The following is a 24,330-nucleotide window of genomic DNA, read 5'->3' as shown; positions in this document are numbered from 1 at the left end:
TTGGACATGTTGAATTTGAGGGACCTACGGGACACCCAGAGGCATCTGGACATTCTGGACTGCAAATGGGGAACAGAAATTAAGAAGGAATGGACCGAGAGGTAGGAGAAAATCCAGAAGGGCAGATAGGAGTCATAGGTGCCAAGATAGCAGGATTCAGAAGAAAAATGACTAGAGACGAGGGGAAAATACTGTTGAGCCTTCTCCCCACAGGTACCCCCCACTTCCATAGACACAAATGCATTGGAGAGGTTTCTCTTGACAGCAGTTTTATTTGATTTGAAAGTGAAACTCAGACCCTGGCCCACCCCACTGATCATGGGATCATGGCAGGAGTAGATTGGACCTGGGGACCATTGGCTTCTTATCAGGATGAGAAAAGGGGAAGATATGGGTCATATCTATATGTAAGGCAGGGAGAAGCCCAGCCACTGCAGGCTGGGTAGGGCTTGGCTACAGGCCAGGGAAGTGTACCATCCCTTAGACACATGCAGAGGGAGAGGAGACCCATTCAGGACTGGTGTTAGGGTGTGGGCTTAGAGTAGGTTTAGGGCAGGGTCAGGGAGCTCTGGACCAATGGGTTCAATAGCTGTGAGTAGACTTGTCCAGTTCACTGCGCTGCTCCTTCTGGGATTCTGTCACCACCTGCTAAGGTCAAGGCATGTGAAGAGCACAAACCATTTAGCACCATTCTCCTTCCAGCTCCTTTGGGGCATGGTGTCCCCCTCTCTGACATAAGCAGCTGAGGCTCCAGTCTGTCCTCCACTTTCTCTATCTCCCTTGCTCCCTCCCACCGGAAGAACCACTAACCCACAATACCCTAAGATCAGCTGCTGCCAGGCTGGGGCTCAGAAATAATACTGGAAACGAAGGGCTCCTGGTCTCAAGTGACCCATCTCACCTCCCCGTCCCGGGTCTCAATGGTCTTGATCAAAACCATCTTCCGGCTGTGGCTGTCCTGGGGAAGCTCCATTTCAGGCACTGGAAAAAGCAGGTGAGGGGTGGAAGGGAGGAGGCTTGGGGTTTCCTTTAAAGCCCCCCTTCCTGTCAGTGAGGGGCGGGGCTTAAGGATGAGGGGCGAGAGTAGACCAGGACTCAGTAGTTCACCAATCTCAGAGCAAAGCCATAGCAAGAGTCTGGTCAGGGCAGAAGTGGACAAGGGGACAGACAGGTAGGAAGCCAGGTGAGGGAGACTCACCAGTAGTCTTTATATTTAAGGACGCAAAGGAATGGACTGGCACGGAGATCCTGCGGGGAAAGCAAGTGGGGTCAGCTACTCTGCCCAGGCTGCTCCCTTACCCTGAACACCCAACCCCACCACGCCCCACCCCTCTCCCCCAGCCCCGCCCCTACCGGCTCTCCTCGCCCTCCAGCAACTTCCGGTAGGTGGCAATCTCGATGTCCAGGGCCATCTTGACGTTGAGGAGCTCCTGGTATTCGCGCAGGTGTCGCGCCATCTCCTCTTTTAGCTGTCGCAACTCCTCCTCCAGGCGCGCGGCGCCGGCCTGGTACCCTCCGGCCTCCAGAGCAAACTGCTCCTCCAGCTCCCGCAGCTGTCTGAGCAGGGCTTCGTTCTGGCGGGGGGAAGTGGGGGTCAGAGGTGGAACAGCTGTCACCGTCCACCCTCGGGTCGGGCGCGCAGCCTGGTACTCACCGTGCCTCGCAGTCCGTCCACCTCGCACGTCAGGCTCTGGATCTGGCGTCGGGACTCGTTCATTTCTTGCTTGGCCTGGCGCAGGGCTTCGTGGTTCCGGTTGGCGGCGTCGGACAGGTCCGCGTACTGCGGGATGGGGGCAATCTGTGTGTGAGCGGGCGGGATACGCCCTCACCGCAGCGCCCTACCCTCCCAGACCCTCCCAAGCTCTCCTGGGCTCTCGCACCTTGGACTTGTACCATTCCTCTGCCTCCTGCAGGTTCTTCGCCGCGATGCTCTCGTATTGTGCGCGTATGTCTCTCAGCGCCGCTGTCAGCTCGGGCTTCACGGTCGTCTCCACCTCGATCTGCTGCACCTGCTGGTTCTCCACGCTCACCTGAAGGTCTCGCAGCTCCTGCCGCCCAGGACAACACGACGTCGAGTTCGCCGCGCAGATCCCACGCGGGCCGCGCAGTTCGCGGACAGAAAAGAGCAAAAAACACTTGAATGAACACAAGGGGGCGCCAGGGAGTGCAGCACACAAGACTGCGCCGCCTGAGCGCCTCGGGCTTTGAGCCGGCGGCCAGGTTCCAGGGTGCCGCTGCGCTGCTCGCCACCAGGTGGCGCAGGGGCGGGAGGCAAACCACCTGTAGACTAGGGTTGAGGGGCTGCATCTACCCAATCTCACTTCGTTTCCCCAGGGCTATTTTTTCTCTCCACCCGCCAATCTCCCAGATCCAAGGAGACTACCCCCAACCTCCGAAGCCTTCCCTGACATCCGGGTATACCCACCTCGTCGTGCAGCTTCTTGAGGAACTCAATCTCATCCATCAGAGATTCGATCTTGCGCTCTAGCTCCAGGCGGGCGAGGGTGGCGTCGTCCACGTCCTTCGTGGGATGGCAGTGGGGGTTCAGGAGGAGGGAGGGTCTGCTCAGCCCGAGGAAGGGCCAGGCCCTCTCTGTCGGCCTCTGAAGGCTTATGGTCACCTCCCCGCACCCACAGATGCCACCCTGTACACGCAGGCCTGGGGTAAGGGTGGAGAGATGGAAGTCGACTAAGGGCCCAGGCTCACCTTGCGGAAGAGCACGAGGTTGTGCTCAGCGTCCTCCCGCTTGCGTGTCTCGTCCTCCAGCCTGGCGTAAAGAGTGGACAGAGACTGAGCTGCGGGGTGACGGTCCTCCCCGCCCCCCAGGATCTGGGGTAGAGGCTGCTACTGCCCAGGACTCTGAGGAAGGGGCTCAGGCTGCCTGATGGACGTGCTCCCATTTTCTCTCTAACGGGCTGGGCGCTGAGCTGGGGCCCTGTTATACACACAGGGGAGACATAGTCACTCCCCCTCTCCCTCACGTCCCCAGAGACTCAGCAAAGTGGTAGAGGGAAGGCGAGGATGCCCCGCCCGCACACGCCCGCCGGGGTTGACCGGGCTGTTACTCCCTCGGGTGGCTGGTGGGGAGGGGAGCGAGGAGCAGCGCTTCTACGGCCACCAGCCGGCCCTGCCCCCTGACCTCTGCTTGAGCGCCGCCAGGTCCTCTGCCAGCCCGTCGCGCTCCACCTGCACCCGGTCGCGCTCGCGGCCCAGCAGCTCTAGCTCCCTGCGCAGCTCGCGCAGCTCCTGCTGGCACAACTGGTCGGCGCGCGCCGGCTCCTGGCCCCGGGCCTGGCTCAGCTCCCCGCGCAAGACCGCGTTCTGCTGCTCCAGGAAGCGCACCTTCTCAATGAAGTTGGCGAAGCGGTCGTTGAGCTCCTGCAGCTCCTGCTTCTCGTTGCTGCGCGTGGCCAGGAACTCCTGGTTTAGGGCCTCGGCCATAGAGAAGTCGAGGCGCTCCGAGGGCAGGCGCAGGAGAGCACCCGCGCTGGACCGGGGGACACGGAAGCTGCCCAGGCGAGCGGAGGAGCTGGAGGACGCCGAGCCCAGCAGGCGGCTGCCGGAGAAGCGGGAGCTGGACGAGTAGGAGAAGGCCCCGGGGGACAGTGAAGGCGGTGGCCCGAAGGTGCGGCGGTAGGAGGTGGCCCGGAGGCCCGACGGGTGGCTCATGGCGGCCGATGGGCAGTCACCGCTGGCAGAGTTGGTCCAGGAGCTGCAGACCGCTTGGAGGCGGCTTTATAGTCCTGCGGGCTCAGGGGGGGCACGGGCAGCTCCTCCCACTGGCCTGACTGTGCGGCTATGTGGGGAGGGGGACGCCCCACCCCTGCGGAGCATTAGGAGCGCCGCACCCGCTATCCCTGGTTGCTGGCTGCCTGCCTACTTGGTTCCCCCTGTTGCTGGCAGGGAAGCAAGCAGGGATGGCGATTACAGGCCCAAAGCAGGCAGGATTGGAGGTCAGCACCTTCCAACAAGTATCCAGAGCTGCAGCCTAGGATGGGAGGGCCTGATTTGAGCTGGGGTCCCTGCCTGAAAGAACTGGTAAAAATTGGGGGATAGAAGGACTGGAGGTTGAAGGACAGGCTTCCCGTACATGCGTAGGGAGGAGGTGGCCCAGGTGGATGGAGAGCTGGCCTGGCCAAGGCCCCACAGCCTGTACCTCCAGTTGTTCCCTAAACGCTAAGCTCTGCTTTCACCTGGTGTCAGCTACTCCCTTTGTCACCACACCCAGGGAGATATGGGGGACAGGAGGGCAGAAGCAGCTGAGGAGGGTGGGGAAGGGCTGATCTCTCTGTAATCCCCAGGGCCCTGTGAACGGTTGCTGCCTGGCGCCAGCTCTGCAGCTAATGGACTGGCTACTTCCCCTCCCCCTCCCCTGGACACTTGGCCAGGGGGTGCCTGCTGATATCTCAGCTTTAAAGACACAGCTCCCAAACCTGGACCTACCCTGGGCTGCAATAGGGTGGGGACACCAGAAGGGCCTGAGGGTGAGTGGGCTGGGCTCTGGGTCCCTCTAGGCAGGATCTATGCCCTGCCAGAAGCTGAGCTGAGTGAGCACCAGTGTATGCTGTCCGGCTTTCCTGGATTCTCCCTTCCCCCAACCAACGGCTGCTCAGTCACAGCCTTACGGGAACCAGGGCTATTTGTGAGATAGGAAGGGGAGGGGGCTGAAGGGTGGTACTAGCTGCTGCCAAGGCTCAGAGATGGACACACTGGCAGGAACTGGTTCCCAGTATTGGGGAGTTGCAGGTACCCAGGGATGGAAGAGGCTGGATGGGGAAGAGATGGGGAAAGAGAAGGTGCCCATCCCTAATGGTTCAGGGACTGAATGAGGAGAAAGAAGGCCCGGAACAGATCTACAAGCCCGTGCACACAGATACATAGATATAGTAGCACTGTATACCTATGTGCACACACATTACACAAACACACACACATCACATATCCCTTCCTACACTCTCCCACCCTGGAGTTAGCTCAAAGGCTGATGTCTGGCCTTTGCATGTCAAATGGCTTCCACTACGCAGGCACAGGCTGCCCAGGAGTGGACAGAAGCAGTTCGGATAGTCTGCAAGAACCAGGGTGATGAGGTCTGCTGGGTTTGCCAGGAGCCATGGGGCTGTGGCCGCTGAGGACTCCAGGGCTCTCCAGTAGGGACAGGTCTGCCTCCAATTGGCCCTGAGGACAAGAGCTGGGTTTCTGGGGAAGCAGATTTGGGACTGTGGGTTGGATCTCTGGCTGAGACAGTGAGGAGGGCGGCTCCCTGGCAGCCAGCTCCTTCAGCATTGCAGGGCAGAGGAGCCTCCCTTCTTTGTGTGTGTCCTCTGAGATGGGCCAACGCCTGCCTGCCAGCGCATAACCCTACCTCCTTCCTCTCCTCTCCAGGCCCCTCCTTCCTTCCGGGCCATTAGTCTCTCCCTGCTCAGCTGCCAGGTCCTTCTCCTTGATGGGTCTGGTTTGGTTGCCAGGGGAATGGGAAGAGGGAGGATGGGAGACAGGGGACCGATGGATAAATCAGGGCCTGTCCCTACTAAATCCTGGGAGCAGGGAGAGATAGGGTCCTGCCTGGGCTGGGGGTGGGGTTTTAGCAGGTGTGAGGAGGGGACTGAGGAAGGCTTGTTGCTTTCTGCTGCAGCCCTAGGCTCTGAGGCCCTACTGCTGTTGGCCTGGAGCCCCACTGACTCCAGCCTAGGCCCTGCCCTGCCCCTGTCTGCCATCCTCCAGGAGCAAACTGGGAGTCTGAGCTAGTGCTGCGTGCGGACGGGCAAGCAAGGCCTGGGAGGACCAGCTTGGGCTGTGTCTTTATAAGGAGCTGCTGGTAGACCTGGGCCTTTGCGAGTAGGGTCCCCTTTGGCTGGGCCTGAGTTCCAGCTTGGATTCCATCCCCTCCTGTGCTTAAGCTCCCACCTCCCCTCCCAGATGCCTCAGAATGGAGGGGACCAGGGCTCCCTCTCAGGGCTCTGGGAACTGTGGAGGGAATAAGGCTGGGGCCTGGGTGGGGGAACCAGGCCTGCTGGCAAGGCAGAGGAGACTTGTCCCCCTTATTCAGAAAGAGCCAGGCCTAAGAGGTCTTGAGACCAGAAGAAAAGTAGGAAAGCGTCATGGTTGAGAGCCAGGGCTCTGGTATCCAGCTGCCAAGCTTCCCATCTGACTCAACACTATTGTGTGAATTTAGGCTCATTACTATGGTCTTTCATGTTTTTTAGTAAAATGGGGATAGTGGTAGCTTCTACTTCACAGTGTTCGTGGAAGGATTAAATGAATAAATACATGTAAAATACCTAGAACACACACAATAACAACTGAAAATGTAAGCTAGTTTTATTACTCATTATTATTATTATTACTGACTTACCGAGTGATATTGTCAGCTCCCTAATACAGTGAGGATCTGAACTTCTTTTAGATTGTCCTCACTATTGGCTACAAGCAGGTCTGGACCCAGGGTGGAAGGAGCCAAGTACTTCCTGGCTGAGGGGAAGGTGGCCTCGTATTTCTGTGTAGGCAAGTAGTACACTGATTAAGATGGAGACTCTGGGTTCGATTGAGGCTGCCTGGGTTCGATCAAGGCTCCTCAACTGAATTAGCTGTGTGCTTTGGGTTTGAGTGAGTGATTTAACCTCAGTTCACTCCATTGCCTTTATCCACAGGTGGGGATGATGATTACAGTGCCTCCCTCATAGTGCTACAGTACTTACGCAGTGCTTGGCACACAGGACTTGCTGTATAAGGATCAGCCAGTGTTAGCAGCAGCCTCCTCTTTCTGCTGCCCTTGGCTGCACTGGTGAAGTCTTGGAGAGAAATGGCAATTGGATGCCCTCAGAGGTTTGCAAGGAAGGTGAGCAATGAAGTTTAGGTTCCTAGCAAGAGAGCTACAGAATGATGGGCCTTGGACTCAAAGCTGAGTGGGAGGGGGGGCAAGAGAGGGTGGGAGATTGGCAGAGTAAAGAGGTCCATAGCTAGACTACCAGGCAAGGCCAAGGAACAGTCATAGTACAAAGAAATTGAAAGAGGCACTGAGAGTGTAGGAAGTTGTTTCCAGAGAGCAGGATGCATGAATTTGTGATTCTGGAGCTGGGGTTGGGGTATTAATGGATAAGATTCTCAGGGCATTTCTAAGGGAGTGAGCAATTGAGGCAGATTGGAGGAAGAGGTCAGAGGAGAAAAGATCAGGGCACCAGCCTAGGCACTGACTAACTGTGTGACCCTGGGCAAGTTACTTGTCCTCTCTGAGCTTCAGTTTCTTCATCTGTAAAATTGGGAGGATGACACCTTTTTCCCAGCAGTGCTGTGAGATCTACATGAGTTATTATTGCACATAAAACAATTAGCAGGTTGTGAGGCTCATGTAGGTGCTCAACACTGTTGATTGCCTTCTTCCCCTCCCATGTGACAAGAAACAGACGCAGAGGAGCCAGGCTATAAACCTAATTACTTGTAACTAAGTGTCAGCTGGGGTGTCCCCGCCCCTTGAGGTCTAAGATTGGCTCAACCTCCATCCTACATCCCGGGGAACGTCCAATGTCCTCTCCCAGGATCTCTGCTTCCTCCTTACATCCCGAGCTCATGGCCCTGCTGCTCCTGAATTGGCCAGCTTTACAGCTGACTCAGCAGTGTCCCAGATACGGACTCAGTACTGCCCCTGGGTTCCCGCAGTCCCCCTCCCCATCACAGGTAGGACCTGAGGCTCGCAGGTACAAAGCTACCTGTCTGAGGCTGCACAGTGAGCTAATGGTGGCGGCCTTTCCAGGAAGGCTCATCCTGCTGCTGTTTCGCGCTCTGGGCCTGCGGGAGCCAAGATGAGCCTCCGCCATAAGGAGTCCAGCTCCGGTCTGGCTGCAGAGTCCCCACTGACAGAGTGGCTCCACCAGAGTGGAATTCCTTCCCCATTATCTCCATTTTGGGACTCCACTCCTCCCAGTTAGGGAGCACTCTGGGTATCTTTTCCATCTCATCACTTTTCTCACCGTATCGTACAGTCATAGCTAAAATTTCCTATGTGCCAATCATTTTACACAATACTACTTTTTTTGAATCTTCACAATAACCATATGACATAGGTGTTATTATTATTCCCATTTTACAGTTGAAGAAACTGAGGCACTGAGAGATTAAGCAACTTGTCCAAGATCACACAGTTAGTAAACTAGTAATCTGTTTATATGTCCAACACCTCTTCTCCCTGAGGGCAGCGATCAGGTCTTATTCACCTTTGTGTCCACAGTGTCTAGCACAAGACTTTGGTCAAATAACTATTGGTTAAACTGAAGGGTAACCCTGAGGCACCTGAAAAACATCTTCCCCATGGATGTCAGTCTGGAAAATAAAGAGATGTGTTGCTGCCACCTTCTGGTCAGAAGCCAGAATGACATATCTGCAGTCTGAAGGCGTCCCTGCTTACTGAGCTTGACTCAAGGCTAAGGGAACGTTGGAATTTGGAGGATGCTTCAAAATTATTACGACCTCCTTTTTACAGATGAGGAGAATTAACCCAGGGCGTGTAAAATAGAATAGCACTGGTACTTGGATTTCAGAGCCCTGATTTCACTCTTCCCATGGGCTCTAGGACCCTCCTCTGCTCCCACCCCCAGAAGCCAAAAGCCAGGGAAGGGGGGCAAAATCTGCCCTCAGCTCCCCGGTGTCCTCTACTGTGTCCGCAATCTCCCGTCCTGTATTAACCATAAAATCGCATCTCAACCTGCCTATCTGACCCTTCTCACCAGCTACCCCTCAACTGGAGAACAGAGAGCAGCCTATGGCCACAGAATGCTAAGTGGACCTTCCTTCTCTTGGTGTGGCTTGGGGACCTGACTTAGAATCACCTGGGGGCCCATTAAAAAGCAGATTCCAGTGCCCCACTCAGATCTTCTGAATCCCTGGAATCTGCATGTTAACAACCTTCCAAGGTGATTTTAATGCACATGAAAATTTGAGTTTATCTGGATTATGATTTTTTCTTTAAACTGTTCATCTTTTCCCCCATTTTATTTTTATTTTGAAACCCAGAGAAAAGTTCAAAGAATGCTGCCATGAACACCAGTATACCCTTCTTCCAGATTTACCAATTATCAATATTTTGCCACAATTCCTTTGAAAGTAAGATTCGGACATCATGATATTGATGATGACCCCTAAATACTTCAGCCTGCAGCTCCTAAGAAGAAGGGCATTTTCCTACGTAACCATGGTCCTGCATATTGACCCATTCTTTAACCCAATATACAGTCTATATTCAAATTCCCCCAATTGTCGCAATAATGTCCTGAATATCTATTTTCCCCAATCCAGATTCAAAGATCAGGAATTATATTTGGTTGTCACCTGGGCAAAGGGAAGAGTCAGAGCATAGGGGTAAGGCTGGGATGAGCTTGGCATGTTTGAGGAATTGGAGAAAGGTTGGTGAGAGAGGTGGGAGAGGAGAGAGGGAAAGGCGAGGTTAGAGGAGCGGGAAGGGGTCAGAACACGTAGGGCTTTGTAAATCAGAGTAAAGAGTTTAAGGCTTATTTTAAATGCAATGTTCAAACCTACTTGGGATCCTGGATTTAAAGAAAAATAAAGGCTCTTGGAGAAATTTGTGTGTTATATGCTACAGAATGATTATTACTGTTTTTAGGTGTGAAGATGGGTTGTGTAAGGGAGTGTACTTGTCCTCAGGAGGTTCTTGCAGGAGTGTTTAAAGGTCATGAGAGCCATGCCGTCTGCACCCTCTCTTGAGTGGGTCAGTCCACTGTCTCCAGCACCAGTGCACTGCAAAGCAATGGCTCTGGTTACTGAGTGAGTGAGACCAAAAAGGAGCAGCTGCAGTTAGTCACATTGCTTGTCAGCATAGAACCTGGGGTTCGCGTTCTGGTCTCCACTTGATTCTGCAGTTCTTTATCAGAGGTTGTGCCTGATGAGAGTTTCTCCCTATTCCCCGGCAGAGGATGTGCAAGAAACCTGGTCCCAGGCCTGGGCCAGTCACCGGGCCTTGCTCTCCTCATGAGGAAAATACTAAAATAAAGGGCGTGGATGAAATTTCTGACGTTCTTTCCAGGCATATAGGTTGTCGAGCAGGGGACTAGGTAATCAAAGAAGCATTTAGTAAAGATTGTGGTGGCTCTCAGAGCACTGACCCCAGTGGCTTTCAGCTCTTCCTTTACAGGGTGATGGCCTCAGATCCTCCAGGGGAGAGAGCGGCAGTCCCCATACAGAGAGGGAGGGGAGGAGTGCAGGAAATGGGGCAGCCTGTCGTGGGATGATGTGAGCTGCAACATCCATGTGATCTCATCCCCAGCTGAAGGGTTCATGTTCAGAGTAGACCACAGTCATGGAGTCCAAGGAGGGCAGAGATTTCTTCCCATACCCTCAACTCCATTTACTGGGATTGCTCCAAGGAACAGACTTTATGCTGGCCCCCCTGGCAGACACACTCCCTCCCACTATACAACTCCCACGAGTCCCTCAGTCTGGAACCCCAGAAGGTTAGAGCAGGTGGGAAACTCTGGGATCATCTAGGGAGCCCTCCCTCATTTTCCTAATGAAGACACTGAGAGGGCAGGCAGTACTTACAATTCTGTGGCTGTGAAGAGATATGGCCCTGGCTCGTGGCCCCTGCTAGAGACCTCAGTCACCCCTCTACCCAGGCGGGGACTTGAACACGGAGATGAGACAGGACAGGGACTCCTCCCTGTCAGGCAGCCGCCAGAAGGCTCTTTTCTGCAATCATGACACTTTTGCCATCCATCTCACCCCATCTCCTGCAGGGAGAGGCTAGGTGACAGCTGAACAGACAAGTTCAAAGGGTCTGATGCCCTACAAACTGCGCTGCCTGCCCTCTGCCTGCAGACCACAAAGGTCCTTGTCTGACACCTGGGATCTCCCAGCCAAGGGATCTCCCAGCCAGTGAGGGTCAATTGTCAGCTTCGGTCAGATGCTCTCACTCCCTAGGAGATTTCTCTCTGCAACACACTTCTGTGCTGGTGCCTGGCTGGAGGGAAGGGATGTAATGGGGGAAATGGAGACGGAGAAAGGGGGAGGGAAGGGAGAAGATGAGCAGTAGGGTAGAGAGGGGAGAAGGGAGGAAGAGTAGAGGAAACCAAATTGGTCAGAAAAGGAGAAAAAGCCTTTCTCCTTTCAAGGACCCAAGGGCCCCACAAAGGGGAACAACTAGTAGAGTGAACCCTATTCATACCCTAGAGTCCCCAGTATGTGGTCTGGTCCTTGTTCCAAGAGTCACCTGGCACCACCCCCTTGTCTGCAAGGGCAGCTCACAGCTCCTTAGGGTCTGGAAGATTTGGGATTGCACTGGGATCAGGCTCTTTTGGGCCAGACTTCATGGAAGGGGTGGTTCTTTCCAGTGGGCCGCCTGGCTCTTCGATACTCCGCAGACTGCTCCCTCCACAGTTGCATGTAAAAGGGAAGGGACATTTTTTCGGGCCTGCAGATGTTCCCTGTCTGCTTTCAATTTATCGTTTAAGTTCAGCCAAGACTCCTGGAAACACGGACAGGAAGAAGCAGATCAATTTGGTTGACTAGGAACGTCAGGCAGAGGAAGGCCAAAAACCGAGGAAAGGGAGGGACGCATGGAATCTTTACTTTCCTGGGGCAATATTTGCACTGGAAAAGGGTTATGCAAACTTAAAAGGGTTGGGATATCATTATTTTACTAAACGTTTCTATACACTATTGTGTAAGGCTTTAATATTAGTAAAAATGCTTTTGGCAGGAAGCAATGGAAGACCCAAATCAAAATGTCCTAAACAATAAGGGGGTTTATAATCTCACATAATGGAAAACCCAGAGGCAGAGAAGTTTCAAGGCAGGTTAATTCAGGGCTCAACATCCTATCAAGGACCCAGGCACTTTTCATCTTTCTGTTGTGTCACGCTCAGGGTATTAGCTTTTGTCCTGTTTCCCCCTCGTGGTCATAAGATGACGGCAGCAACTTCAAGCATCATGTACCCAAGGGTTGCAGAGCAGAGAATCCTTTCCCTGCATTCCTTTTTAAGAGCAAGGAAAATTTTCTAAGAACATCTTCCCCCTGGCCCCCAACCAGCAGACATTACCTCACCTCTCATTCCCATAATTGCACCACATGCTGGTTCCTTAACCAATCCCTGACAAGAGAGCTGGAATAACCTTGATCGGCTTAGACTAGGATTCACCCTGGTGGTGGGGAGGCCCAGGCCCCCCAATGCACATGGGTGCCCAACACCTGAACAGAACCGGGTTATGTTGGCAGGTAAAACAACCAGCTGGGATGGCTTTGGGGTAGATATGCAATAGTGGCTGCCACCGGTAACCACTCTTCTGACTTGTGCCATATACTGCCTTGAATTAGGGTTGTGCCTATGTGATCTGTCTTTAGTCCAAGGGGGACAAAAAAAACTAAATGTTTTCTCTGTAGTACTCAGCAAAGTGACTTGCACCAAATAGGGTCTCCCAAAATAGTGAAACTTAAAAACTGAAATGATTATTATAAAGGCATGATTGAACATCATTACTTTTGCCAAGAGCATTTCAATAGTAGTTTCCTGTCAGGCTGGACATCTCCTAGAAGCCAAATGAGATATTTGATAAAAACAGAGTATGGGAAGGGGTGAAAGCAGTGAGATTGAATTGATACCCAGCCCCTTATGAATTAAACTAACTTGTGTAATTACGAAACTTGTAGACAAAACTGTGTAATTACGAAAGCTTTATATTTTGTTCTCATTTTTAAAAGAGAGGAAAAGTAGTCTTCTGGTGATGAGACAAGTGTTTAAAAGCATTTTTGGTTTTAGGACTAAAGAAGACACGTCTCTAGTTCTGGTAGGTTCATTGCTGCTGAATATTTCTCTCCTACTGCAGACTGCAAGCAGTATGTGAGGAAGAAAGAACTGTTTCCCCAGAACCTGCTCAGGGCTGACAAACTCAGGGACACCAGGCTCTTGGAATGAATGGGGCAATGACAGGCTGAGATATCAGCAAAGGGGACTTTCTCTCATGGGGCAGAGGGTGGGAACCTTTCCCACCTGACACATTGGGTCTGTTTTCCCTTCGCCTGCTGCAGCCCTGTGTCTCCCAGACAGTTGCCCTGGCATTGGGCTCCCAGAGCCGTCTGCCTGGATCATCTCTGCCATCACCCCGAGTCCTGGCTGACAGAAGCTAACCATTCTGGGCCCAGTGCGCAGGGGAGTGATGCTCTAGGTGTGAGCTGTCCTGTCTCCATGGCGGCTGGTATCTTGTCAGTAGGCGTCCAGAAAGATGGTAGCAGCTACCCTGCAAGGACACTGTATCTCCACGATCTGAGCATTGATGCACTCAGTTCAGAGGGAGGCCTGGACAAAAAAGCCCCCTCACTAGGAAAGCTACAGTTTGGCTACTGGGGACGAGCTGGCTTTGCTTCTCTGGAACAGTGTACTGTCACCTGGGCGCTGGACTAGGGCTCCTGGGAAGTGATCTAACAATCAACGGCATAACAACATCTCCTTTCTGAGGCCATGGCTCCATCCAGTGTTCCACACGGGCTGGCCACTGTGGCCCTCGTGCCTGACAGGCGCAGGACCTGACCCTTCTCACCCAGAAATGGGAAGGTGCCAGGTACGGTGACCACTTCCCCTGGCGGAGGCTGGTGGGCAGAGTGGAATCAGTTCTGGGGTCAAATTTCAGTCCAGCCACTTACTCTGTAGACTTAGGCTAGATACTTAACCTCTCTGAGCTTTGAGTTTTCACTTCCTCCACTATGCAAATGGGTATAGCAGCATCTCCTCACAGGGCGGTTAAGATCATGAGAAACTCCCACCCTGACAGAACCTCCCCTTCCTCCCTCAGCCCCCCTCAGGGTTGTCACACATCTTCCGGAAGTCTGAGGCCTGAAGACAGGCACTCCCCAAGCTTGAACCTACCTGACCACCTCAGTCCAGACTGTGGGCTGCTTGACAGATTCCGCTGCAGCAGCATTTGCCAACTGCTTCCCGCTTAGGGTGACAAGTGGATAGGCCAGCACGTGGCCCCTCACAGCCATTCTCTCCCCTTCACCCCATCTCAGAACAGCCATGCCTGGGGCCCATGAGGCCCTCAGTGGCCAGTGGCCTCCATGGGGTGGAAGCAGATGGCTCCTCAGGTCAGGTGAGGGAAGTCCGAGCCAGAATCTGGGGCTCCAGCCAATCTCAGAGCCTGCACCCACTCTCTTAGGCTCTATTTATCCCCTTCAAGCCTCAACCATCGGCAATGGCTACATCTGAGTCCAGACTTTCCATTTGTGCTCAAGGGCAGATCAGATGATTGTCAGATACAAAGCAGTGACCTAGACCTTGGGATATGTTTGTTCTTGCTGCAGGCTAACTTCTATTCACTCTCTCACCAAGCCAGAAGGGAAAATCATCATTGCAAGGACAAATCCCTCCCCAACCATGAGCACTTTGCTCTTCCAATGCCCCAGGCTCTGTTCTACTGGAATATTTTTTCTGAGCTACTCTTCTTTCTCCCTTCTCCCCCACCCACCCCCTGTTATGGCTGCTTCAAGGTTTCCCACCTTTTCACATCTTGGCATGAAGAAATGACTTACCTGTAAGGCTTACTGACGTAGTTGGAAGGGCTGCTCCTGGACAAGGGTGACTGGCCCAGGAAACCCCTGAATCCCATCTCAGGGCGCCGTGCTCAGGAAATACTGGCTCAGAGAATGGACCTCTGCTATTGTGGGGTGTCACACTCGGATGAAGCTGGATGACTCATCTCCTCCAGTACTCACACTGTAGTTGACAGATTTCCTAGCTTGGGCAGGTCTTCGGGTGCCCGTCTAGTGGCTAGGCTGGCTGGCCGGCCTGTCCATGATTTCTTTTCTTCCCAGACCCCCGGCCCCCATGCTCAGGCTGTAGAAATCTGGTCCGAGAAGCAGCAATAGCTGGCTTTGTACCCAAGGATACGACAGGGCTACGCCTTGCCCTGCTGGGCATAAGGCCAGGGGTGCTCTTGTGATGAATGAGGTGAGACCCTCCCCAGCACAAAGTTGAAGCACCACAGGCTGGAAGCAGTGCCCTCAGTGCTCCCAGATAGAATGGGCCCATTTTTTAAGATGCTCTCCTCTGAGAGTAAGGGGGTGGAGGTGAGCAAGGCTAAGGGGTGAAAACACCAGTGAAGACGATGACTGAGCAGCACCAGAATAAATGTCAGTCAGGGAGGAAACGTGAACCGTCTGCAGCCATACCCCTGCCTCCATCTCCTGCCACTTGGGTGGCATTTCCACTCAGACCACCACCCAAGCACCAAAACTGGTTCCTCCCTTCTGCATGCGGCCTGGCCCTTTGGCCGTCCTCGTCCTTTTCCATTGCTCAGCGCAACCTTATCGGCCATACAACGGTACCCACGTACTAACCCCCAAGCTGTCCACCCCCACACTTTCCCTTTTCCCCCCACCCTCACACTTAAAAAACACTTCTAACAGGTGCTTAGAAGAGAGTCCAAATTGGGGCACTCTCCCCTCTCTAGTCTTTCCTACACACACATTCTTCAATTTTCCTTATTATTCCCCTATCTCAAACGTTCCTCACGACACACACTGGATCAAGTACCAATATCACAACCCGTGACTACCGGTATTGTAATTTGTGTCTCAGCCAACTTCAATTTCTCCAAGCAGTTAACTTGTTAAAGTAAAATCTTATCTGCCGTTGTAGATTTTGGCTATATATGGACTGTATTAGCACAATTCCAAGCTCTTTCCATGTGACTAATACTTTATTAAATACTGACACCAATAGTGAAGGCACTCTGGCCAGTTGAATTTTGGCTCTACCATTCACTACCTATTTTGCCGGCCCTTACTATCACAGATGGTCAGACCAAGCACATCAAACAGAAGCTTGTTAAAATATGCAGTATCTGAAGCGCCATCTCAGACCTATAGATTTGGATCTGCATTTTAGTATCTACAGGTGATTCAGATCTGCATTGAAGTTTGAGAAGCACTGGCCCAATCCATCTGAGCCTGTAGCCTTATGTAAGATGATTTCATCACCATTCATCAACTCAGGTCTAGGGGCGGCCGGTTAGCTCAGTTGGTTAGAGCGCATTGCTCTTAACACGGTTGCCGGTTCGATCCCTATATAGGCCACTGTGAGCTGCGCCCTCCACAACTAGATTAAAACAACTTGACTTGGAGCTGATGGGTCCTGGAAAAACTTAAAAGTTTACAAAAAAAAAAAAAACACATTAATTCTGGTCTATGTGAAGCAGACAAAATACTTAGCACAGTACACAACACACAGAAGCCACCTGAAATGTTGATCGAATGAGTGGGTGGATCCTCTGCCAGCCTCCATCCCCAACTGGCCTTGACTAAGTGGGGAAAGTATTTACTGGGATACAGAAGTCAATGTGACATTCAAAATAATAACACCACTTTTATTGACAAGTTAGCGACACAATGGACTTCACAGAACAACAGAAATAAGACAATCCCAACACACTGGAGTGTAACATTGCAGCAGACAGGTTAATACTCTTCACCTTCATCATCTCCCTCAACACTATCTGCTCCAACCTCCTCATAATCCTTCTCAAGGGCAGCCATGTCCTCCCGGGCCTCAGAAAACTCTCCTTCCTCCATACCCTCACCCACGTACCAGTGAACAAAGGCACGCTTGGCATACATCAGGTCAAACTTGTGGTCCAGGCGGGCCCAGGCCTCAGCAACAGCTGTGGTGTTGCTCAGCATGCACACAGCTCGCTGTACTTTGGCCAGGTCTCCACCAGGTACCACAGTGGGAGGCTGGTAATTAATGCCAACTTTGAAGCCAGTGGGACACCAGTCCACAAACTGGATGCTGCGCTTGGTCTTGATGGTGGCAATGGCGGCATTGACATCTTTGGGAACCACGTCACCACGGTACAACAGGCAGCAAGCCATGTATTTACCGTGGCGAGGGTCACATTTCACCATCTGGTTGGCTGGCTCAAAGCACGCATTGGTGATCTCTGCTACAGTAAGCTGCTCATGGTAGGCTTTCTCAGCAGAGATGACAGGGGCATATGTGGCCAGAGGGAAGTGGATGCGGGGATAGGGCACCAGGTTGGTCTGGAATTCAGTCAGGTCAACATTCAGGGCTCCATCAAATCTGAGGGAAGCAGTGATGGAGGACACAATCTGGCTAATAAGGCGGTTAAGGTTAGTGTAGGTTGGGCGCTCAATATCGAGGTTTCTACGACAGATGTCATAGATGGCCTCATTGTCAACCATGAAGGCACAATCAGAGTGCTCCAGGGTGGTGTGCGTGGTGAGGATGGAGTTGTAGGGCTCAACTACGGCTGTGGAAACCTGGGGGGCTGGGTAAATGGAGAACTCCAGCTTGGATTTCTTGCCATAATCGACAGAGAGACGTTCCATCAGCAGGGAGGTGAACCCAGAACCAGTTCCCCCACCAAAGCTGTGGAAAACCAGGAAGCCCTGAAGACCTGTGCACTGGTCGGCCTGCAAAAGAAAAGGGTTTTAATTTTAGCCTTGGTGAAAGCTGCAATGACTGACTTCTTTAAATCCATAATTACGTTGATCAAGATTTTAAAAATCTTTTGAGTATTTGCTAAGAAAGCAGTCATAAAAAGCCTCTAAAGTGCTAAGTGATTCAGAGAAACTTTTCACAATCAACTCCTGACTGGGGGTGGGGTGGGAATCTGCTAAAAGGCTATTTAAAAATGAACTATTTTCACTTATGCAGGCAGAAGAACCACGAGGTCTGGAATGGATGCAGGGCCCAAGTTTTAGTGACTGGGAGGGCAACCTCTGGTGCCCCTGCCGTGACCACAGAACAAAGGCAACTTCTTATCAGTTGGAGAGCTACCAAGTACAGGCCTGGGACCACCAGCCCCGTACAATGGATGTTTTATAGATCTGGCAGCTGCTTTCTGTGCATAAGACAGAACAGCCAGACTCCAGTGCCCTGATACTGGAGTCAGGTTGGATCTGGATCCAGCTCTGCTGGTTCCTTGCTGTGTGACTTTGACCAAATTCAATTCTCAATCTCAGTTTTCTCATTTAGTGAACAAAGGAGAATAGTAATCTAGTAATCCACCTCAGGTTGTTGAGAATTTAACAAGTTGTTGGAACAATGCTTGGCACAGTAAGCACTAGTTACCAGAAAGCCTATTTATTCTGGGAAAGGTGACTTACTGTCACAATTCCATGAGACTTTATGTCACTGGTGCTTTCCACCACATAACTGAGCTATTCTGGTTAGCAACCTGCAATTCTGCAAAAGAATTATTTTGACCTTTCAAACAAAGTATTCTGTTGACAACCCTCGCTTCTCAAAGGTGCTCAGAGACATGTGGACATTCTCCACCAACCCCTCAGTTCCCTTTTCCTGTGGGTCCATACACTGAATGAGATCAAGGTACAGGCAAGACCCCAGTCTATCAATCACATCCATTAAGTCTCATGAGGACACAGTAATAACACCAAGGTAAAATGCAACTGTTTTGGTTTCACTCCAGAACGCTCAATGGCTTTTACTAGGCTTATTTGTGCCTAAAGGCAGGTTCTGATTTCTAAGCCAGTGCTTGTAGCTAAAGCTTGAGTTGTAAGCAGGAACCATCAGCCCAATTTTGCTGGGAAGACTATGATAAACATCTGGAAAGGTAGGAAGCGATGAATGATGCAAGTCCATCCTTTTTAGAATAGACCAGTTGTGGCTGGGCTTAGTATGTGATTTTCCTAAGCTCCTCTACCCCAGCCTTCATTCTTGGTGTTTATTTAATTACTTACAAGCTGCATAAATGTCTAAGGAGCAAAGAGTCAGCTTTTCATCAGACTCTTAATTAAAATGACCCAAACAGAACACTTATCAACTTCACGGATGTGAACACAGCTGCCACAGGGCCAGTCCCCAATGCCCTGAGCTGTAGGAGAAAAGCAAGTCTACTGCTTTTTGTATTTGTATCTCAATGCCTCCAAGTTTCAAGGACTGTAATAAAGGAATGCCCCTGACTCCTCTTTCAATGTTGTTGGAAGTTTCCAGTGTTGGCCATTTCTAGTCAGTCTTATACTGGCTTCTTGAACACTGAACTTTTTGTATTAACATAAGGCACCAGTCCAGTTTTTTTTTCCCCCCACTAATATGATCAATTAGTTACATGTCAGATCCAGCCACCTACTCACTCAGTGTGACTTAAGATAACCTGAAAAGGATGTCTCAGCCTGAAGAAGGGAAGCTGACTGATTAATATGAACAAGGATGTTTAGTGGTCTTAAATGTCAGTAAAACTGTTAAGGCCTCCCAGTTCTCCCCTTGACTCCAGGTAAATTGTCCGCACTGAATGAGCAATTGACCAAATCTGCTTTGTAAGACACAGAAATGAGCAAAAGAAAACGCCCTGCCCCCAAATAGTTGTTCCATAACCCAGGACTGTCTGGTTTAGAAGTCCAGTTACTTAGTGAGTAGTCTAAGGCTCATTTTAGTGTGCAAAGAATGATTCTTGTAGTTTGATCTCTCTTAAAACTGTAAGAGAAACTCTCACCCCACTTTAAATAAAGTACTATGTTTACCAGCTTCCGAATCCGGTCCAAGACGAGGTCAATGATCTCCTTGCCAATGGTGTAGTGCCCCCGCGCGTAGTTATTGGCAGCATCTTCCTTGCCTGTGATGAGCTGCTCGGGGTGGAAGAGCTGGCGGTAGGTGCCAGTGCGAACTTCATCTGGGAAAGGGAAACAAAGCGGCCACCCATCACTAACAACCCGCACAAGCTGCCCAACCCCAGGGCATCCACAGAGCCCCCAGGACACACATCCTGTCCCAGACCCCTGGGATCTCACTTGGGTTACGGAGGTCAACTCACCAATGACCGTGGGTTCCAGGTCTACAAACACTGCCCTGGGCACGTGCTTGCCAGCGCCTGTCTCACTGAAGAAGGTGTTGAAGGAGTCATCTCCTCCTCCAATGGTCTTGTCACTTGGCATCTGGCCATCGGGCTGGATGCCATGTTCCAGGCAGTAGAGCTCCCAGCAGGCATTGCCGATCTGGACACCAGCCTGGCCAACGTGGATGGAGATGCACTCACGCTGTGGGAAGGAAGAAAGGAAAATGTCAGAACATGACACATCAAGTGGGATATTTAGGAATGATTCACACCCACATGACTAATTAAACTTCAGGACAGATAGATATGTTAATGAAATACTAGGCCAGATCAGAGACCAGACCCTTCCTTTGTAGTCACATTAGATATTCAAGGTTAGGTTTCTACCATTTCAGAAAGACAAAGCTGCTCTATAGCAATAGACTTCCCCCAGTTCTGGGGAAATATGCCTCCTAATTCCTTAAAGGCAGGCAAAACTCCCCCTCGTAGCTGATTCATTTCTGTGTGATTGCGTAACTACTGAGCTCATTCTGGTCTCTCTTTAATCCTATTCTTTAAAAGACAAGAGCTTCTCCCTCTTACTTTAAAACCAGCTTAAACCAGCAAACTACAGCTGTATGACTCATGGAGAAAACACCAGAGAAGCAGCAGTTAGCTGTATGTTAAAAACTGTGGTCAGGGGCAGCTTTTTAACCCTGTGGAAGAATTTAATCTTAAGGGAAGAACATTTTTCCTTCGCTACCAACCTATATTGAGGGAGGGGAGACTGGGGGGTAGACACATGGTGGTGAAAGCTCAAAGTGTCACCAAGACTTTCCTAACAGTTTAAAAAATTAGCTGTTTCCTAGTAAAGTGTACATATACCTCTGGCACTGTGGAAAAAGTCTAGTTTTAAGAATTTAAAGATACTATAGGGAAAATGTTTGTTTCACTTGCTGAACAAAATCATGTATAAGTTACCAAACTCATTCCTGCTCAGTAAAATAAGGCAATGAACATATATACCCACAGACTTGAGGGAAACAAAGAAGGGTGTTTATTGTATTTCATCATAAGTTAGATTAGCTACCTTGGAGACTGGCAGAGGGCTTTCAAAGTATTGACACTAAATATCTCCCATTACATTTTCCCCCAATAAGAGGGTTTCAAGTTTCTAAAAGTCACTAATAGGAAACTAGTCAAAGAAAATGCAACACCAGCTAAGATCTCAGTCTAGTTTCATAACCCAAATTAATAAAACCCCAATCACTCACAACCTTTGACTTACGGTCCCCTCCTTCCCACCTACACTCCCCATAAAACAATCATGGTCTCCCGACCACACACATCAGCAAGCTGAGGATTCACTGTTGTCTCCTCACCCCGCTCTCGGGCTGTGGGAGAAAAGGGAGTTGTTTGTTCTAATGAACCCATGACTATTTGACTATTTACCATTGCATCATGTTTACCTTTAACTGGACTTGGGAGGTTCCACAGCCAGAGAAAGCTGGAGAGAACCAGAGGCCTGTCCACGACAGACCCAGGCCCAAGGAGACGCAGTATCTGAGAACACACTCTCCATCTAATGAAGTACTTCTTCTGTTGAAACCTTTTGAGCCCCCCAATTTTCATTCATTGTGCAACCATCTGGCTTTCTCCTTTAGACAGTGTTTTCCACTCCCCCCTGGCCATTAGGGAGATGGAGAGACACAGGTGATGGAGTCAATTAGTCTAGCTTTAACTGGATAAGCTGCCACTGTCTCGTTAAAACAAAACAAAACAAAACAAAACAAAACAAAACGGGGCCGGTTGGCTCAGTTGGTTAGAGCGTGGTGCTCATAACACCAAGGTCGCAGGTTCGAATCTCACATGGGCCAGTGAGCTGCGCCCTCCACAACTAGACTGAAAACAACAGCTTGACTTGGAGCTGAACTGTGCCCCCCACAACTGGATTGAGAACTTGAGTTGGAGCTGAGCTGGGCCCCCCACAACTAGAATGAAAAACAATGACTTGACATGGAGCTGATGGGTCCTGGAAAAACACTGTTCCCCAATAAAAACAAAACAAAACAAACAAACAAAACCAACCTGTGATTACTGAAATAGGTCCGCTGCTGCTCTCCTGCCCTTGAAACAGTAACATTACTTTCTGAATCACACTTTTACCAGTATCTTTTTGGTCTTGCTTGGTGACAAGCACGCAAGCAAGTTGTTACAGTCAGACATACTTTTGGTTAACTTTGGTCGTCACTCAAGAGTTTAACTGGACTATTCACTGTATTCCTTTTTTAAAAAAGGATACTATTTTGAAACATTTGATATACAAATACTGGTTTAAAAGCATGTCTTATTTTAGGTAGACCCACCAACAGAGGTTCTCTAAGACAACTGTTTTCAATACCTCTGCAAACTATATAGAAAATGTATAATTTCATGTTCCTTTAAAACTAAGAATACACTCTCAGTACTAGTTTACCCTGCGGTTTTGTAAGAAAATATCCTTTTATGGACTTGTTTTTTTAAAAAGCTTCAGCTATAAACAGCCCATTAAGTAAGCACCAGAAATGCGGAATTAGACGTGAGGAGGAGCCTGCCTACATCCTTTAGGTGGATTGGTGTGGTGCAACTGGAAGCTCTCCCCAGAGCCCCACCACAGGTGACTCAGCAGCGAGTCACAGGGCGCTGGAGAGGTGGCGCCAGTGTTTGCACCTTCCGTGCGGAAGCGCCCGAGTGCTCCAGGTGCTTCCACTGCGCAGGGGAAGGTGAGGTCATTTGGAGGGGTATGGGTCATTTTGAGTTTCCACAAACCCATGGGGGCCAATGTGAAGGCTACCTAGCCTCTCTTGCACAGTGGCGGGCCATGGGACGATGCCCTCACTAGGATCAAGAGGGCTTTTTATTTCCACCGAGGGCACTGCTCGGGCCGCGTGTTGGAGCCCGACGAGGTGTCTGCCGAGTGAACTCAGCTTTCCCAGTATGATCACCAGATGCCACTTTGCCTGGAGGGGTCCGGGACACGGTCCCACGTGCAACCCGGGTCCCGCCACCCCTTGGGACTACTCACTGTCCCCTCCACACCACCACCCGGGCCCCAACTCACCATGACTGAGACTTGTAGGGCTCCGCGGGGCTGGAAGTGGCGAGGGGTACGGCGACAAGAACCTCCCACTGACAGACTACCAAGGAGTCCGGGGGAGAAATGACTGGGCGGCCCGCCCTCAGGACTTTATGTACCCCTTCCCCCGGCCACGTGTCGGCAGGGCGGGCACCGGACCCCGCCCTGGCCCCCGCGGCCCCACCTCCGAGCTGCGCGGCTCCAGGCCGGACGCCCAGCCCCAGGGGGCCGGCGGAGAGAGGAGGGGTGCGCGGTGCTGATTGGTGGATTCAAAAGTTCAAACCAAACTCTTCGGAAGGAGCCCCAAGAACCGGGAAGGGGAGGAGACATACTGTGGCCCGAGAGTGGGCCGGTGGGGTGGGGCAGAGGATGGTGTCGGCGACTGGAAGGCACTGGAAGGCGGAGCGTCTTCACCGTGTGCAGTGGGGTGCGGTGGCCGAGGGTGTCAGCTACACCAAGCCGAAGCGAGGAGCAGCGCCAAGTGCTAGGAGCAGCAGCCGGAGCCCCGGGAGTGCGCCCCGCCCCGGGTCCCGGACCCCCTAGGACGGGACGTGGCCTCCAGCCAGCCCTCTCCGCACAGCTCCCTACAAGGCCCGGCCTGTGAGCCGGCGGCCGCTTCCGCCTTGCCGATTCCTCGGGGCCCGCCGCCCTCGCCGCTGACGGCTTCCGGAGAAGGCTTGTTCCGCGTTCCAGGTCTTAATCACCACGAGCCAGCCTGAAGCCCTTAGTCTCACCTTTTTGGTTGCTTTTCTTTACTCGTTTTCCTACCTCCTTTTTAAAATGACCCTTTTGGTTCCTAACAAAAATCTCTTTACAGTTGATGCAAAGCATTTTTTTTTCCCATCAGAATACTAGCTTCCATTTTTGATTGCTTCCTCTGCAGAGTAGCTGGGGTTGTTTTTGTTTACACTGTATTAATCACATTCCATGCACGCAACAAACCCAGTGAGTTATCCCTACTTTGTACTGCTTCATTACATACACCGCTTGCACTATCCCGGCTACGTTTATTTCTCAGAAGTGTGGGGGTCTGGAGTGAGCCTTCCCCAGAATGTGCAACCCTGGCATGCAGCTTATTTCCAGCTGAAAACAATTAAAGCTCAACAAACTCAAGAGTTTTTACCTCCCCCTTACCTGCCTAAAGAGATTCAGATAGAAAAACCTGCTTAGAGAAGGGAACCTTAGTATATTCACCTTAGCACATAAACATCAAGTGGCAGACAGGATCCAAGCACAAAGCTGTTTGCTAGATTCCCCTCTGTGTCCCATTGTTTCTAGGTGGCCCCCAAATGTTTTTCTCATCTACTTGTGAATTGCCTACTTTCCCCTCCTTTGTCCAAAGTGACATACATCTCATTTTTCTCACTGTTTTTGGAATTTCCATGCTTCTGTGAATTCTCCCATGCACTTGTATTAAAATTTGATTTTTT

The 24,330-nt window shown here is 51.3% G+C and overlaps 2 protein-coding genes and 1 non-coding gene across 4 annotated transcripts; 1 reads left to right on the top strand and 2 right to left on the bottom strand.

The window, feature by feature from the left end:
* Positions 1-252: 252 nt before the first annotated feature.
* PRPH (peripherin) lies at positions 253-3,999 on the bottom strand. 2 transcript variants are annotated; one of them, XM_033117026.1, is made up of 9 exons: positions 3,140-3,998; positions 2,707-2,767; positions 2,426-2,521; positions 1,881-2,048; positions 1,655-1,780; positions 1,354-1,574; positions 1,199-1,248; positions 902-981; positions 253-645 (listed from the first exon to the last, which is right to left on the bottom strand). In XM_033117026.1, the coding sequence occupies exons 1-9, from the start codon at positions 3,667-3,669 to the stop codon at positions 583-585; spliced, it is 1,395 nt and encodes a 464-aa protein (XP_032972917.1). In that variant the 5' UTR covers positions 3,670-3,998; the 3' UTR covers positions 253-582. The 2 variants fall into 2 exon arrangements, with proteins under 2 accessions (XP_032972917.1, XP_032972915.1); XM_033117024.1 differs by having other exon boundaries at positions 259-648; positions 3,140-3,999.
* A 12,334-nt stretch (positions 4,000-16,333) lies between these two features.
* Positions 16,334-23,036, bottom strand: LOC117028446 (tubulin alpha-1C chain). The gene is made up of 4 exons (XM_033117028.1): positions 22,886-23,036; positions 19,786-20,008; positions 19,496-19,644; positions 16,334-17,425 (listed from the first exon to the last, which is right to left on the bottom strand). Exons 1-4 carry the CDS (start codon positions 22,886-22,888, stop codon positions 16,451-16,453), a joined length of 1,350 nt encoding a protein of 449 aa, XP_032972919.1. The 5' UTR covers positions 22,889-23,036; the 3' UTR covers positions 16,334-16,450.
* TRNAM-CAU (transfer RNA methionine (anticodon CAU)) lies at positions 21,589-21,662 on the top strand. The gene has a single exon. It is a non-coding gene; the product is annotated as a tRNA-Met (tRNA).
* Positions 23,037-24,330: the final 1,294 nt, after the last annotated feature.

The sequence above is a fragment of the Rhinolophus ferrumequinum genome, chromosome 10 (genome assembly GCF_004115265.2).
Source record: "Rhinolophus ferrumequinum isolate MPI-CBG mRhiFer1 chromosome 10, mRhiFer1_v1.p, whole genome shotgun sequence".
NCBI classification, from domain to species: Eukaryota; Metazoa; Chordata; class Mammalia; order Chiroptera; family Rhinolophidae; genus Rhinolophus; species Rhinolophus ferrumequinum.
The sequence above is the reverse complement of the archived record's forward strand: the minus strand, read 5'-3'. Positions and strand labels throughout refer to the sequence as shown.